At 41.3% G+C, this 14,126-nt stretch overlaps 1 protein-coding gene across 1 annotated transcript in view; it reads left to right on the top strand.

Annotated features, from left to right (window-relative positions):
• Nucleotides 1-14,126, top strand: part of SORCS3 (sortilin related VPS10 domain containing receptor 3) — a 690,926-nt gene that overhangs the window by 580,873 nt on the left and 95,927 nt on the right. Inside the window, exons 12-13 of the mRNA XM_043989102.1 lie at nt 4,269-4,345; nt 5,288-5,379. Coding sequence (XP_043845037.1) covers nt 4,269-4,345; nt 5,288-5,379 — 169 coding nt within the window. The remainder of the gene's footprint in view (nt 1-4,268; nt 4,346-5,287; nt 5,380-14,126) is intronic.

The raw sequence follows: 14,126 nt of genomic DNA, 5'->3' as shown, positions 1-14,126 counted from the left end.
ATGCCTTTTAAGGATCCCTCTGACTTGAAATCTATGCTCTTATTACTATATATTCTTTGAGGCCCCATCAACTTGAGTTATAGTATTGGATCTGCTATTGATTCTGTATACAAGCCATTTCTGCCTCAGACACTTACAAGTTGAGTGACCCAACTCTCCTTATAGGAAGCTAGGTGGCACTGTGGGAACAGTACTGTACTTTGAATCAGAAAGATGTGGGTTCAAATGCTATCTCAGACACTTAGCTTTGAGACCCTGAGTGAGTCATTCAACCTCTTCCAATCTCAGTTTCTCCCAATGTAAAATGGAGCTAATAATAGCCTTCACCTTGAAGGGTTCTTAGGAAGAGCAAAAGAAATAACACATACAGAGGCAGCTAAGTGGCACAGTGGATAAAGCACCAGCCTTGGATTCAGGAGAACCTGAGTTCAAATCTGGCCTCAGACACTTGACACTTACTAGCTATGTGACCCTGGACAAGTCACTTAACCCTCGTTGCCCGGCAAAACAAAGGAAAAAAAAGAAATAACACTTACAAAGCACTTTGTAAATCTTCAGGAATAACATAATTGCTATTATTTATCATTTCCATTCTTGAGATACAGTTTCTTCACTTGTACAATGGAGATGATAACATTCTCAGTTCTTGTCAGTAAAGCAGCATGTAAACAATGTGAGCTGTTCTTGATTCATGGATGATGGTTGGGAGAGCATTGCTGAGCATATACACACAATGAAGGCCTAGACTTAGTGATCCTGAAGGCTCCCTCTCAGCTCCATAATTCCACGAGAGACAAATATTCATAGTGATGTCTTCTCCAATCCCAAATGAGAGCAATGCGATTGTTTTACTCTAGACACCCACTTTTTGGAGCTGTTCACCAAAATCTCTTTCCAATCACTTCCGGGCTCCACTGCTTATGGAGCCCCGGGGATTGTTTTTGGAAGCTTGAGTGTCAAAACAAGTTGGCTAGTGGTGTGCTCTCTAAAGCTGATGAGGGTTTGACAGGCAGTAGCAGGGCTTTAATTCCTCATTTTGGAGCATTAAATGTCAGGCGCTCAATTAACATTTTCATTATTGCCTTTTTATTGTACTCTTATTTAGGTTGCAGATGTGTAGGAGCTAACATTACTTTCCTGCTATTTTTAAAGAAAAAATGCCAGCCACTGCAATGCATTTTCACATGTATATATGTTGTTGTTGGTTTTTTTTTTCTTTTTCCACACAGAATTTCCCTCCTCCCATAATCCATTGACATCAGCTCAATGGTGGATTTGGTCTGAGGAACTGGGATAGTTCCATTCATTCAACAATTATTCATTTAGCACTGTGTTGAAAAAGATTCAAATTATGGTTAAAGATTATTCTATATACATTATACTATTTTATTCTTACAACAGTGTTGTGAGTTAAAAAATATGAGGACTCTGTTTTACAGATGAAAAAGCTAAATCATGTGACCAAGACTGTAGCATCACATCTGGGGCTCTCCATGCTGCCTTTCAAAATTGAGCTGCATAGAGTAGTTGGTCCCTTTCTCCACTGGGGCGATGGCATGGTGTTAGAGAGCACCAACTTCCCAGAAGCAAAGATGGTGGAAGGCAATGGGGTATATGAAAGGTTATGAGGAATGAGCAGCAAGGGGGATGTTTTCCGTTTTCTTTCAGACTAATGACCCAAACAGCTTCTGATTTTGTGATCAAATAACATCCCACAGATGACTGCTCTCAGTCCTAGGTGCTATGTAAGGAGCAAAAATAAAACAGCATTTTCTTGGAGCTTTCAAGAGTTAGTATACTTGGGTTGAAACTCACGGAAAATGAAAGTCATTGGTGTGATCAGGCTGCTTCCAGAGCTAATGTAACTTAAGACACTAAGAGAATAGAGTAGAATCTCCAGCTTTATTGTGCCCCAGTTGGGACACATCTGGATCATTATGTTAAGTTCTGAATGCCACATTTTAAAAGGAAATCAACAGTCTGAATATTATCCAGGAAATGAAAAATAGGACACAGAAGGAACTCAAAACTGTCATATAAGGCACAATGGAAACAAATTAGTAATGAATTAAAGGGACTACAGGTGTGTTCAAGAGGCAGTGGGGTCCACATGGTAGAGCTACTGCATACCCTTGGAGTCTGGAAGACCTAGGTTCTAGACCTGCCTCTCATATTGTACATACTGGCTCTGTGACCCTGGGCAAGTCAATTTACCTCTTGGTGTCCTGGGTAACTCTCTAAAATTATCAGTGGTGAGGGGCCAGCTAGGTGGTACAGTGGAAAGCATCAGCCCTGCATTCAGGAGTAACTGAGTTCAAATCCAGCCTCAGACCCTTAACACTTCCTAGCTGTGTGATTCTGGGGAAGTCACTTAACCCTCATTGCCCTGCAAAAAAAAAAAAAGATTATCAGTGGTGACATGCAATGGCAGAAGGAATTGATTGCTGAGGGCTCCCTATACTGATAAAATTATAGATCTGGTTAAAAAATATTTTTAAAAGGATTATTAGCTTAAAGAAGAGAAAGAGGGGGAGGGGGCAATGAGGAAAAAGAAGAAGGAATCTCAACTAGAGGACCAAGTTGATTTCTTTCATGTGGTTCCACAAGGTAGAGTTAAGGCCAGTAGGTTGGAATGGAAAGGCATCAAGTTCTAGTAGAATCAAGGGAGCTCATCATTTTCTAGGTGTTTTTAATGGTACATGCATGCTTAGCAGCTAAGTAAAATGAGTCTTTGGTGGGAGAGGGATCCTTAAAAGTAAATTTAGGGGGCAGGTAGGTGGCGAAGTGGATAAAACACCAGCCCTGGATTCAGGAAGACCTGAGTTCAAATCCAGCCTCGGACACTTGACACTTACTAGTTGTGTGAACCTAGGCAAGTCACTTAACCCTCATTGCTCTGGGCGGAGAAAGCAAATGTACTGTAGGGCCCAAATTTAATATGGGGAAAGGTAATTGGGTGGTTTGCCGTAATATTGGGGTTCAGAAAATAATGAGGGACCTCTAGGTCCAAAGTTTTCTTCCCTCCAAACTGCCTTTTTTAGTTCTTTCTCCCAGGCCAATAAGAAAGGAGATTAACAGCCTCTTTTCCACAAACAAATCAGGTTTTATTAAAGGGAATAAAATACCCAGCAAAGGTGAAATTAATTAAGCCAATGACAAGGGAATAGGGAAAGAGGAAAATGGATAATCTCCTTGGCTCTAGCAAAGACTGACACAATCCCCAAACTTGCCTCCAGCTCAGCTAATTCAAAGAGCTGGACTCATTTTTGTTTTTTGTTTGTTTGTTCTTTTTGGTGAGGCAATTAGGGTTAAGTGACTTGCCCAGGGTCACACAGCTAATAAGTGTCAAGTGTCTGAGGTCAGATTTGAACTCAGGTCCTCCTGAATCCAGGGTCAGTGCTCTGTCCACTGCACCACCTAGCTGCCCCTGGACTTGTTTTTATTAACTCACCACCTGTGGTCCGTAGTTTCAATAGGAAACAGCTGTGCCACCTCTCAGCGGTATGCTCCTGGAAGCTCACCAACAGGAAACGAGTTCCCCTCAGCGAGCATTTCCTTTTCTACTTTTACTCTTCCTCCCCCAAAAGGGAGGTCCTTCAAACTGGATGTGGAGAGTGGTTCCCCTGCTGACATCAGCAGCATACATCACTCAGGGCAGGCTAGGTATGGCCCATATCCAATCATCCCTAGCCAAGTTTCCCAAACAGTACTAGATCATTCAGGTGGGACCCCTGAATTCTGAATTCTGCGAAATTCCATTATTTTATCACAGTACCTTAAGGCACTCAGAAAGAAATAGAGCCTCCCATTTTATTCTCCTTTTGTTGGGAATCTCCAAGTTGTCCTGGAGGTTCTGCCCCACTATGGCTGTCCCATAGTGGAACAAACAGTGCCTGTTGCAGGACACAGGTTAGTTAGATGCTGGATGGCTGCTGATTAGGGATGAGATGCTTGTACAGGGACTAATATGGACCAGCCTGACAAGATTCCATAATTCCATGATTCAAAAGAGCTAAAGAAGTATAAGATCTACATTTACCACTTGGAAACTCTATGTCTTGGAGTAATGTGACTTTTTCCTGACTTTTTTTTATTATTATTAGAGACCATTTTTTCTTCCTATGTTGGGTTTCTTTTCCCTCCATGCATTGTGGCTCTGGGACAGAAAAACAAACACCAAACAAAAGCCGTTTGGTAAATTGCTCTCTACAAACTGATTTACTCTCAAAGCGGCCTCACGCTTCTCAAATAATTTGCTTCTATTTCAGGCAATGTCGGCACCGAACTCTCATACACGGAAGTTGGCATGTTTATTTCCTCTGATGGGGGAAATACCTGGAGACAGGTAACTTGGGGAACGGCAGAGGGAAGCATGTCTGTATCTATCTGTAGCTACAGGTTTGCAGATTGCTTAAGAATCTTAAGTGAGGACTCCACAATACCAAATGATGGCTCTTTTGGGTCAATTCAGAATAAAAAACTAGGCAAACTGATGGTATAGTTCAGTGTGGTGTATTTGGCTGGAAGTAAGTTATAAAACATGGGTTCCTATTCTGTGTCTGTCCTATCCAGCTCTAGAACCTTAGAGAGGTCCCTTTACCTAGCTTCAATTTCTTCCTCTGTGAAATAAAACATTTAGACTAAATGATCTCGAAGCTCCTTTTTAGATCTAATCTTCTATAATTCTATGGTTATTCTGGTGTTGTATAAATACAGCCTTAGAGTGATTTTAGACCAGCTGAATAATTTACCCAGAGAGCCATGGATGTGTGTTTTCCATTGATTAGTGATATTAGATAATTCCCTTTTTATTTAGAACAGTTCGTATTTGGGGAGAGGGGTATAAAGCACTGCTAACAAGCTTTTGCTAAGCACATGCTACATGCAAGGCCCTGTTCTAGGTACTGTGAGGAGTACCAAGATGTGATCTTTGTGAATGATGAGTGATGTTATGGTGAGGACAGGGAGATAGGACATAAGTATCAGAAAACAGGTAGCAATGCAAGGCAGAGAATAGCTAAATTCTACATAAAGGAAATTCTCCAACCTACTCTCGCCTGAGCCTTGTAGATTAGATAGAAGAATGAAATGCTGACTGAAGGAATAAAAGTTCCAGGCTACGCTATATAGAGAGGCTAGGTTGAATCTTCTCTTGCCTGAAAAGCCTCTTTAAAGTTAGACACACTTCTGAGTGAATGTATCGAGTGCTCACAATGACCGAATCATTCTAACTCTCCTCACCTTTCTCTCTCTGCTCTGCCCCCTTTTACCTGATTTTTGTTTTCAGATCTTTGATGAAGAGTATAACATTTGGTTCTTGGACTGGGGAGGAGCTCTTGTGGCCATGAAACACACATCTATGCCCATCAGGCATTTGTGGTAAGGACAGATCAATACCCCAATGTAAATGGTTTTCTGATATAGATGGTTTGGGCTGTTCAATCACTATCATTTCATACACATAGTCAGAGGTGGCTTTGGGGCACCACTTCATATGTGTCTACACTCCCTACAAAGCAGATGCCATCCCTGTCCTGGTACCTGAAAAATTCCAAAAAGCTCAAATAGAGCCTTTTTCATTTAATAAGCTCCTGTCACTCCAAGGCTTGAGGAGTAATAGGACAAGGTGGGCCAAAATAGGGAGTCTTTATAGATGTTAAGGATGCTAATAGGTGCTTTAAATCAAGTGGCCAATAAAGGAAGAGAATACTGAAAGAAACAAGGAAGCACCATGAGTCTAGGCAGGTAGGCAAAGTCTGGAGTGCAAGAGTTTAGGCGGCAGGGTTTGAGATCTCAGGCCAGGAGACTGGAGCACAAAGGTTCAGGAGCCCAGGTCAGAGAGTCTTGAGCTGCAAGTCATGTCAAATCAATAAGTATTTTTTAAGCAACCTATTATGTGACAGACACTGTGCTAAGTATGAGAGATACAAGGGCAGGTTGGGGAAAAAAAACACAAAAAAACAGTCCCTGACATCAAGGAGCTTACAGTATAATGGGGGAGACAACATACAAACAACTCCATATAAACAGCATATATACAGCATAATTTGAAGATAATCTTCAAAGGAAAGGCCGGAGCCTCAAAAGGTCAGGATCTATGCAAAGGGTTCTGGGTTAGGACCCCAGAAGCAAGAATGAAGCCTGATAATTAAGTCAATCACCTTCTGAGAGTAGATCCAGGGTGATAATTGGTTCTAGAATGTTGGCAAATCAGAATCCATGGGGGAAAGCCAGTAGGGATACCTGGATGGAATGGGGGAAGGGGGCAAGGAACCAATGAATTTCTCATAATTATGTAACATCCATTGTTCTCAGAGATCTGTGGGAGTGGGAGTGTCAGGAGGGATAGAATGAAGAAAAACACCCAATACCCACCTTTGGGGAGCTTTTATTTTATTTATATTTTTTTGGTAAGGCAACTGGGGTTAAGTGATTTGCCCAGGGTCACACAGCTAGTAAGTGTCAAGTGTCTGAGGCTGGATTTGAACTCAGATACTCCTCAGTCCAGGGTCGGTGCTCTATCCACTGTGCTACCTAGCTGGCCAGGGAGCTTTTATTAATATGGGGAGATTACACTAGATTATATGAAGCAATTAGAAAACAAAAGTTAGTGTTTTAAATGTCATACTCTTTGATTCTTGAATGATAGTAAGAGACAGCAAGAGAGCACTTATCCTAGAATGAGTTTCTATCACCTGGTCCAGGTGAACTCTATCCTAGGATACAGTGATAGCCCAGCCATTGCCAGGGATCTTTGAAACATCATGGAGAACAGGAGAGGTGCTATAGAATTAGAAAAGTTTGTCAAATATTCAGATGTGCAAAGCCAGGTAGGAGAGCCAATTCACTGGATGATAGAACCAGGATTTTAAGAGATGTTGATAGGCTAGACCATTTGGATTTCTTGAATAAGAGGAAATAGAATGGTAATAAATACACTCTTACTCTTAGGTTTAAAAGAATAATATGAGGAAGAACAGATTGCCATTGGTATGAAAAAAAATAAGTTTTATGGTGTTTAATGGACTCCAAGTGAAATATGAGTTAACAGAGCACCCAAGGAAGCTGATATGATTTTCAATAAGAGGGCCATAGCCCGAACCCTAACTAGGAAATTTTGCAGCCATGCATGGAAAATCCCCAGAGCAAGTGATATGAAGAGACCTTAGTTGAATTGGGGGTTGGGGGAGGGGGAGGAAGAGAACTGGAATGGCCTAGGAGGAGAGGAATTCATCCAACTGGCATGATAGCTTCCTATTTGAACTGATTATTCTTAATAATCATGTGATGAGCCCTGTTGTTTCAATGTTGCCTAAGGACTGTGCCATCGTGAATGGCTTCTAAATGTATATCTTGGCTTTGGGTATAACCTCCAGAAATAAGAGGGTGAAAGGCTTGTATTCTGCTCTTGTCAGAACCCAATGAGATGGATTCTATTCAGTTCTGGGCAACACATTTTAAGAATATTGATAAAGGGGTGAGCGCTTAGAGAAAGGCAACTGGGTCAGGGAAAGGCCTTAAACCATTACGTGTGAGGATCAGTTGAAGGAACAGAGAAGACCTTAGATAATGAGAGTTGTCTTTTAATATGGGGAGGAGGTTGGGGGCAGCTAGGTGGCACAGTGGATAAAGCACCGGCCCTGGATTCAGGAGTAGCTAAGTTCAAAAACAAAAACAAGTAATATGAGGAGGAGGGATTAGGTTGTTTTGCTTGGCCCCAGAGGCCAGAACCAGGAGCAAAAAGTAGAGATTGCATATATGAGCTTGATATAACAAAAAACTGCAAACGATTAGAAAGATCCAAAATTGGAGTGGGCTGACCACTGCAGTGGTGGTCAAGTATTGGCTGGAAGACCATTTATCAGATCTTTAGAGAAGACCATTCTTTTCCAGATGTAGGCTGGTCAAGATGGCCACTGGGATCTGTCCCATGTGCTCTAGAAACACCAACTTAGGTATGTAGTAGACAAAGGGTAGGATTAGTTAGGGAAGCCTTCTTGAGAAAGGTGGATCTTGAGGCGGGTCATGAAAGGCATCATGAATGCCAGTTTGTGGCACAGAAAGGCCAAAAGACATTCCAGCCTTTTTTTATGAGGCAACTGGAGTTAAGTGACTTGCCCAGGGTCACACAGCTAGTAATTGTTAAGTGTCTGAGGCCAGATTTGAACTCAGGTCCTTCTGAATCCAGGGCTGGTGCTCTATCCACTGAGCCACCTAGCTGCCCCTCATTCCAGCCTTTTAAAGGCCCTATATTAAATAACAATAATAATAAGATTCTGGGAAGCTTTTTGGCTGGAGATATCTCAGGGAAACTTTGTATTCTGTTAGGGGAGGAAAGGAGGAACAAAGGCAGGCAGGCAGGACCCCAAGATCTCAGCTCTTCAAGCTACTTGCTCTGTCTCCTTGGGAATCACTTACTCCCTCAGCTTTGCCATCAGTGAAATGGGGTAATCATTAAAGGCAGTTAGGTGGTGCAGTGGATAAAGTACTAGCCCTGGATTCAGGAGGACCTGAGTTCAAATCCAGCCTCAGACACTTCACACTTACTAGCTATGTAAGCCTGGGCAAGTCACTTAATCCTCATTGCCCCCCCCAAAAAAAAAGAAGGAAGGAAGGAAGGAAGGAAGGAAGGAAGGAAGGAAGGAAGGAAGGAAGGAAGGAAGGAAGGAAGGAAGGAAGGAAGGAAGGAAGGAAGGAAAAGAAAAGAAAAGAAAAGAAAAGAAAAGAAAAGAAAAGAAAAGAAAAGAAAAGAATTAGGGTAATCATTAGCATCAACATCTGACTTCACAGGGAGGGTTGTCGGAGGGTTGGGGGGGGCAATAATGAGAGAGATGCTTCCAATGCTTTGAGCCATTAGTCAGAAAAGTGCCAGATCAACTCAAAGATGAGATGTTATTTGTAACTGGTACAATCTGACAATTAAAAACCCCTGAACTTTAAGGAATGCAAATCCCCTTTGAACTCAGGTAAGCTGAATATGGAGATGGCAGAACAGGAAGCCCCTCTTGTCTTTCAATTTTACTTGCTCTGTATTTGATGTTATGGGGAATACAGGGAAGCATAAGACTATTGTTGCCCTCTATACTTTTTCACTTTAGATGATGACATGGAACAGGTTCACCAAAAACAAGATCCTCTGTGTGTGTGTGTGTGTGTGTGTGTATCCCATGAGTGCTTACTTAAGTTCCCAGCACTTCAGGCCGGGATGATAAGAGAAGGCTGAATAGTTTAGGTGACCCTGGAAAGATGGGAAGGTTTCCATTGGTAGAGAGGGATGGGTGGGATTTTCTGGGGAGAAGGAACAACATGAGTGAAAAAGCAGAGACTCTATCCCTTCTCCAATCATCCTTCACAGAGGTGCCGAGATAGAAAGATCAACAAATATTCTGTTCTTCCCCTGCTCAATACTTTAGTCACTTCCTGTTGCCTCTAGACTATGATGACCAACAACAACAATAACAGTACTATATCATTTGCTATCATTAAATCGTACTTTAGGGCTTACACAATGCTTTGCATCTATTATCTCATCTTATCTTCACCACAGCCATGTTTGAAATAGGTACTATTATTATCCTGATTTTACAGGTAAGTTTAAGTGATTTACCAAGAGTCACACAGCTAGTATCAGAAGCAGGGTTTGAACTCAGATATTCCTAAGTCAAAGTCCAGCACCTTATCTATCACACCAGCTAGATTAGAGCTTCATAAAACTATTTGTCTCAACCCCATATAGGGTTGTGTAACTGAATGTGGGGATCCTGAAAAAATTTGGCAACAGTAAAAGTATACTTATCGTGTACTTATATACCTGGGGTTGTGTAAAAATTTCTTGGGTGAAAAGGGGTTGTGGGTGGAAAAAGTTTAAGAAGCCCTCACCTAGATGACATAAAAACTTCTCAGCTTGGTTTTTAGATCCCTTTACAATGTGACTGCAGTCTATTTTTCCAGGTTTATTGCATTCACAATTTCTATATTCCACTCAAAATAGCCTATTTTCTGGTTCCTAAAAAACAGGGTTCCATCTCCTTCTGTCATATCCTTGCAAGGGCTGTCACCAATGCCTGAAATCTGGAATACATTTCCTTTTCGCCTCTTCCTCTTAGTCTCCTTAGCTCCTTTTTTTTCAGGGCAATGAGGGTCAAGTGACTTGCCCAGGGTCACACAGCTAGTAAGTGTCAAGTGTCTGAGGTTGAATTTGAACTCAAGTCCTCCTGAATTCAGGGCCAATGCTACTGTGCCACCTAGCTGCCCCTCTTAGCACCCTTCCAGGCTCAGATCAACTACCATCTCCTTTGGGAAGTCTTTCTAGATCCCCTTAGTTGCTAGGCCTGGTTCTCTTCTCCTCATGGTATCATGCATACACTTACTTGATCACATCGTGTATTCCCACCATAGCTAGTAAGCTTCTTCTCTTCTTCTTCCTCTTCCTCCTCCTCCTCCTCCTTCTCCTCCTTCTTCTTTTTGCAGGGCAATGAGGGTTAAGTGACTTGCCCAGGATCACACAGCTAGTAAGTGTCAAGTGTCTGAGGCTGGATTTGAACTCAGGTCCTCCTGAATCCAGGGCCTGTGCTTTATTCACTGCGCCACCTAGCTGCCCCCAAGCTAGTAAGCTTCTTGGAGTCAGGGACTGTGTTTCATCTTGTATGATATTCCCAGTGCATAATATGGTACAAATAGAAGTCCATGCAGTACATGCTAACTGATTTAGATTAGATTGGATAGAGCATATATGTGTTCAGAGGATGATGAATTTTGCATGTCAGGGAACAGCAGGAATTAAGGGTAGACACTGAGGCCTCCAGGTTTTCAAATGTCCAATTTTCAGAGGACTTTGTATACCACAAATGCTAAGGAATTTGATCTTAAGCCTGTAAGATATAAGAAGGTATTAGAGATTTTTGAGCAGGATAAGTGAAATCAGTGTGGTATGGTAGAAAGAGCACCAAGTCAGGATACAGAGGAGCTGAGTTCAAATCCTAGTTCTGATGCTTACTATCATTGTGATAGTTGGGCAAGTCATAATCTCCCTAGGCCTCAGTTTTCCCATCCATACATTAAGGGTATTAGACTAGATGACTTCTGAAATCCCTTCTAATTCTAAATCTTAGGTCTTATGACATAATGAAAATGACTTTCTGGATTGCCTGAGAAACCCTTTACCAAATAAGGAAGTAAATAAATAAAATATTGCTTTGGATACGTTTTTCCTTAATAATTAGTCAGTCTGGGAGAATGTTCCTTCTGTGTGCATGTGCGTGCATGTGTGTTTAGGGGAGGAAAACATTTAATAACACTTTACTAATCAGGAGAGGGTGCTGGTCTGCTCAAAATGTTATTTAGAAGACTCTCTCAGTTTTGCATAATTTCCAAAGAAGAGAATTAGCTAATGAACTAGACTGAATAGAGTCTAGAATCGTTAAGTAGTAAAACTTCCCAAAAAACTAAACTTCGCTTCATAGAAAAGGTGGACATTGCTTTACCTCCTCCTCCTGCTGCTGCTGCTGCTGACTTGGGCCCTGTGTCCTCTACAGAGACCTATGGGTCCTGAATGCTTTTGTTCTTAGAAAAGCCAGTAGTAATTCACTACAGAAGGAGGAAGCATCAGGGCCTCCCTCTTTTGAATCACTTCGGGGTAAGGACTTGTGCTTAAGTAGGATAGGAATGGAAACGGAGCAGAAAAATCGGGCATTTAGGGTTGGAATAGAAATAGCTCCCACTTGGGGGCCTTAAGGCCCAGATAGTGGGGGGAGGGAGGGAAGAATTTACCATAAACTTAACTTTACCTTCACACACATCTGCCTCTTCTCTCTTTTGGGAGGAAGAGCACGAGTCTGCTTGGTTGATTTTGTGTCTTTAGTACAGAAAGGTCAATGAGTTGAAGAAAAATGAAGGTGTCTCTTCTCAGGGGAAAGTGTGGAAGTAAGTTCTATAGTACTCTGTTGAGTAAACAGAACATTAAGTGGAGGACTTTAGGAGTGGTGTGATCTGTGGGGAATTTATGTGGTACAGTGGAAAGAAGGATGACTTAGAGCCATGGGATATAAATTCACATTCCAACTCTCCCATGTACAACCTATGTAACCTTGGTTAAATTACTTAATCTCTCTGGGCCTCACTGTCCTCATATGTAAACCTAAAGGAGTAGGCTAGATGACCTCTCAGGTCCCTTCTAGGTCTACATCTAATATATCCCATGTGATGTTGCTTTTTAGGGGAAAAGAAGACTTCCTTGCTGGTGCTGCATGCCTGAGATAATGAGATTATTTGTTACATAAAGAAAGATTAATTAATTTCGTCATTGTTCATCCTTCCTGTGGTTATTAGACTAACATTCCAGTTTTCCTTTCCTTCCTTCCTTCCTTCCTTCCTTCCTTCCTTCCTTCCTTCCTTCCTTCCTTCCTTCCTTCCTTCCTTCCTTCCTTCCTTCCTTCTTTCCTTCCTTCTTTCCTTTGTTCCCTCCTCGGTCCCCCCCCTCTCTTTTTTCCTTCCTTCCTTTCTTTTTTTTTAGTAGTGATACCTGCAATGTGTGAATGTAGGAGAAAAAAGTACCCCCCTTCTTTCCAGCTCTGCACACACATTTGAATTACAGCAATTCTCAGATTTAGATAATAACTAAGTTGCCTTCAGAAGAAAATAGCAGTTTATAATTGAAAAGCTGAAGGAGCTTGAGCTAGGCTAATAAGGCGTGTTCTTTCCCACAAATTGAAAACAAAGGTAGATAGATATGCATGCAACCAAAATGGTAGACCCACAACTCAATCTATTTGTGAATACCTACATTTAGATAAATAGATACTGGAACCTAAGTGCTGTGGCAGGCAAGCAAGCTTCCATCAAGTTTTACCTTTGTATTTTAAAACCATTACTGTGAAAAAGACAATATAGCCCCATGGAGCACTCCACTCTGATAAAGAATGACTACAGACAGTGCTCCTAATAGACTGTAGGATCAGGGGCTGTTTGTTTAGCTATGATGAGCTGACAGTGTTTTCTTTCAACTGAATGCTCCTAGAGGTGGAGATGAAAATATCTCCTGACCCTTCATGTGTCTGTGTTCATCCAAAAATGGCCATAAGCACTAGGGGTTTGATGGAAGTGGCGATAGTGTAGAAATAATGGTGCCCAGAAATGCCTGCTGCTGAGGTCTGGACTCATGTGGGAAAATTCCAGGTATTTTAATGGCATCTCCATACTTCACATCCAGAGAAAACCTAGATAAGCAGATTTTAACCATTGTCCCACAACAGGATAATTTCATGAATGCAGCTCTTTCTCCAGTGGCAATACAAGATATCACTTTCATCGCTGTTTTGAAGAGTTGTTTTGAAGTGTTATGATTTTCATTCTGTTTGTTCTGCTTTGGATAAAAAGTGTAGTAATATAGAACCATAGAATCTTATAGAAGGATGGGATCTTCTAAATGATTTAGTCCAACTTCCTAGCTAGTTCAGGAATCTTTTCTATAACATTCCTGGAAAATGGTTGGCCAGCTTTTGTTTGAATATTTCTAGTAATAGAGAGCTCACTACTAACTCAAACTGATCGTTCTGATTTTAAGAACAATCTTTGTGCTGAAATTTGCATGCTTATAAATTCTGCCCATTTGCCCTAGTTCTGCATTCAGCTATTAGAAGTCAAAAATCATCTTCCTTCCTCCAGGCTAAAGATTACCAGTGCATTCAACCTTTCCTCATGGTCTGTAGTTTCAGATTCCCTTTGCTGGTTTCCCACTTATAAATCGCTCTTTATTTTGTCAATACCCCCCTTGAAAGGTTTTGTCCAGAATTGAACACAAAATTATAGAATCTTGGAACTAGAAGGGATCTCAAGAGATAAAATTATCTAGCTCCATGCCCTCAGGTTGGATCACCACCTAAACTATTCAAGGTATAGTTTTCTATTGGTATATTTGAAGATTTTAAAAAGTAAAAACATTACAGCCTCTCTCAAACCCCCATTCTAGGGTCTGTTCATCTTTAATCTTTCATCTTGACAGTCATACCCTTCATTATATTCAACTACAGCCTCTTTTACTTTAATTAAAACCCATTTCCTCTTGGTTGGTCTTCCACAGATAGTAAGAACAACTACTTAGCATCCTCATCTTATCCTTAAAGACCTTA

Source organism: Dromiciops gliroides, chromosome 2, assembly GCF_019393635.1.
Source record: "Dromiciops gliroides isolate mDroGli1 chromosome 2, mDroGli1.pri, whole genome shotgun sequence".
Classification (NCBI taxonomy): domain Eukaryota; kingdom Metazoa; phylum Chordata; class Mammalia; order Microbiotheria; family Microbiotheriidae; genus Dromiciops; species Dromiciops gliroides.
The sequence above is the reverse complement of the archived record's forward strand: the minus strand, read 5'-3'. Positions and strand labels throughout refer to the sequence as shown.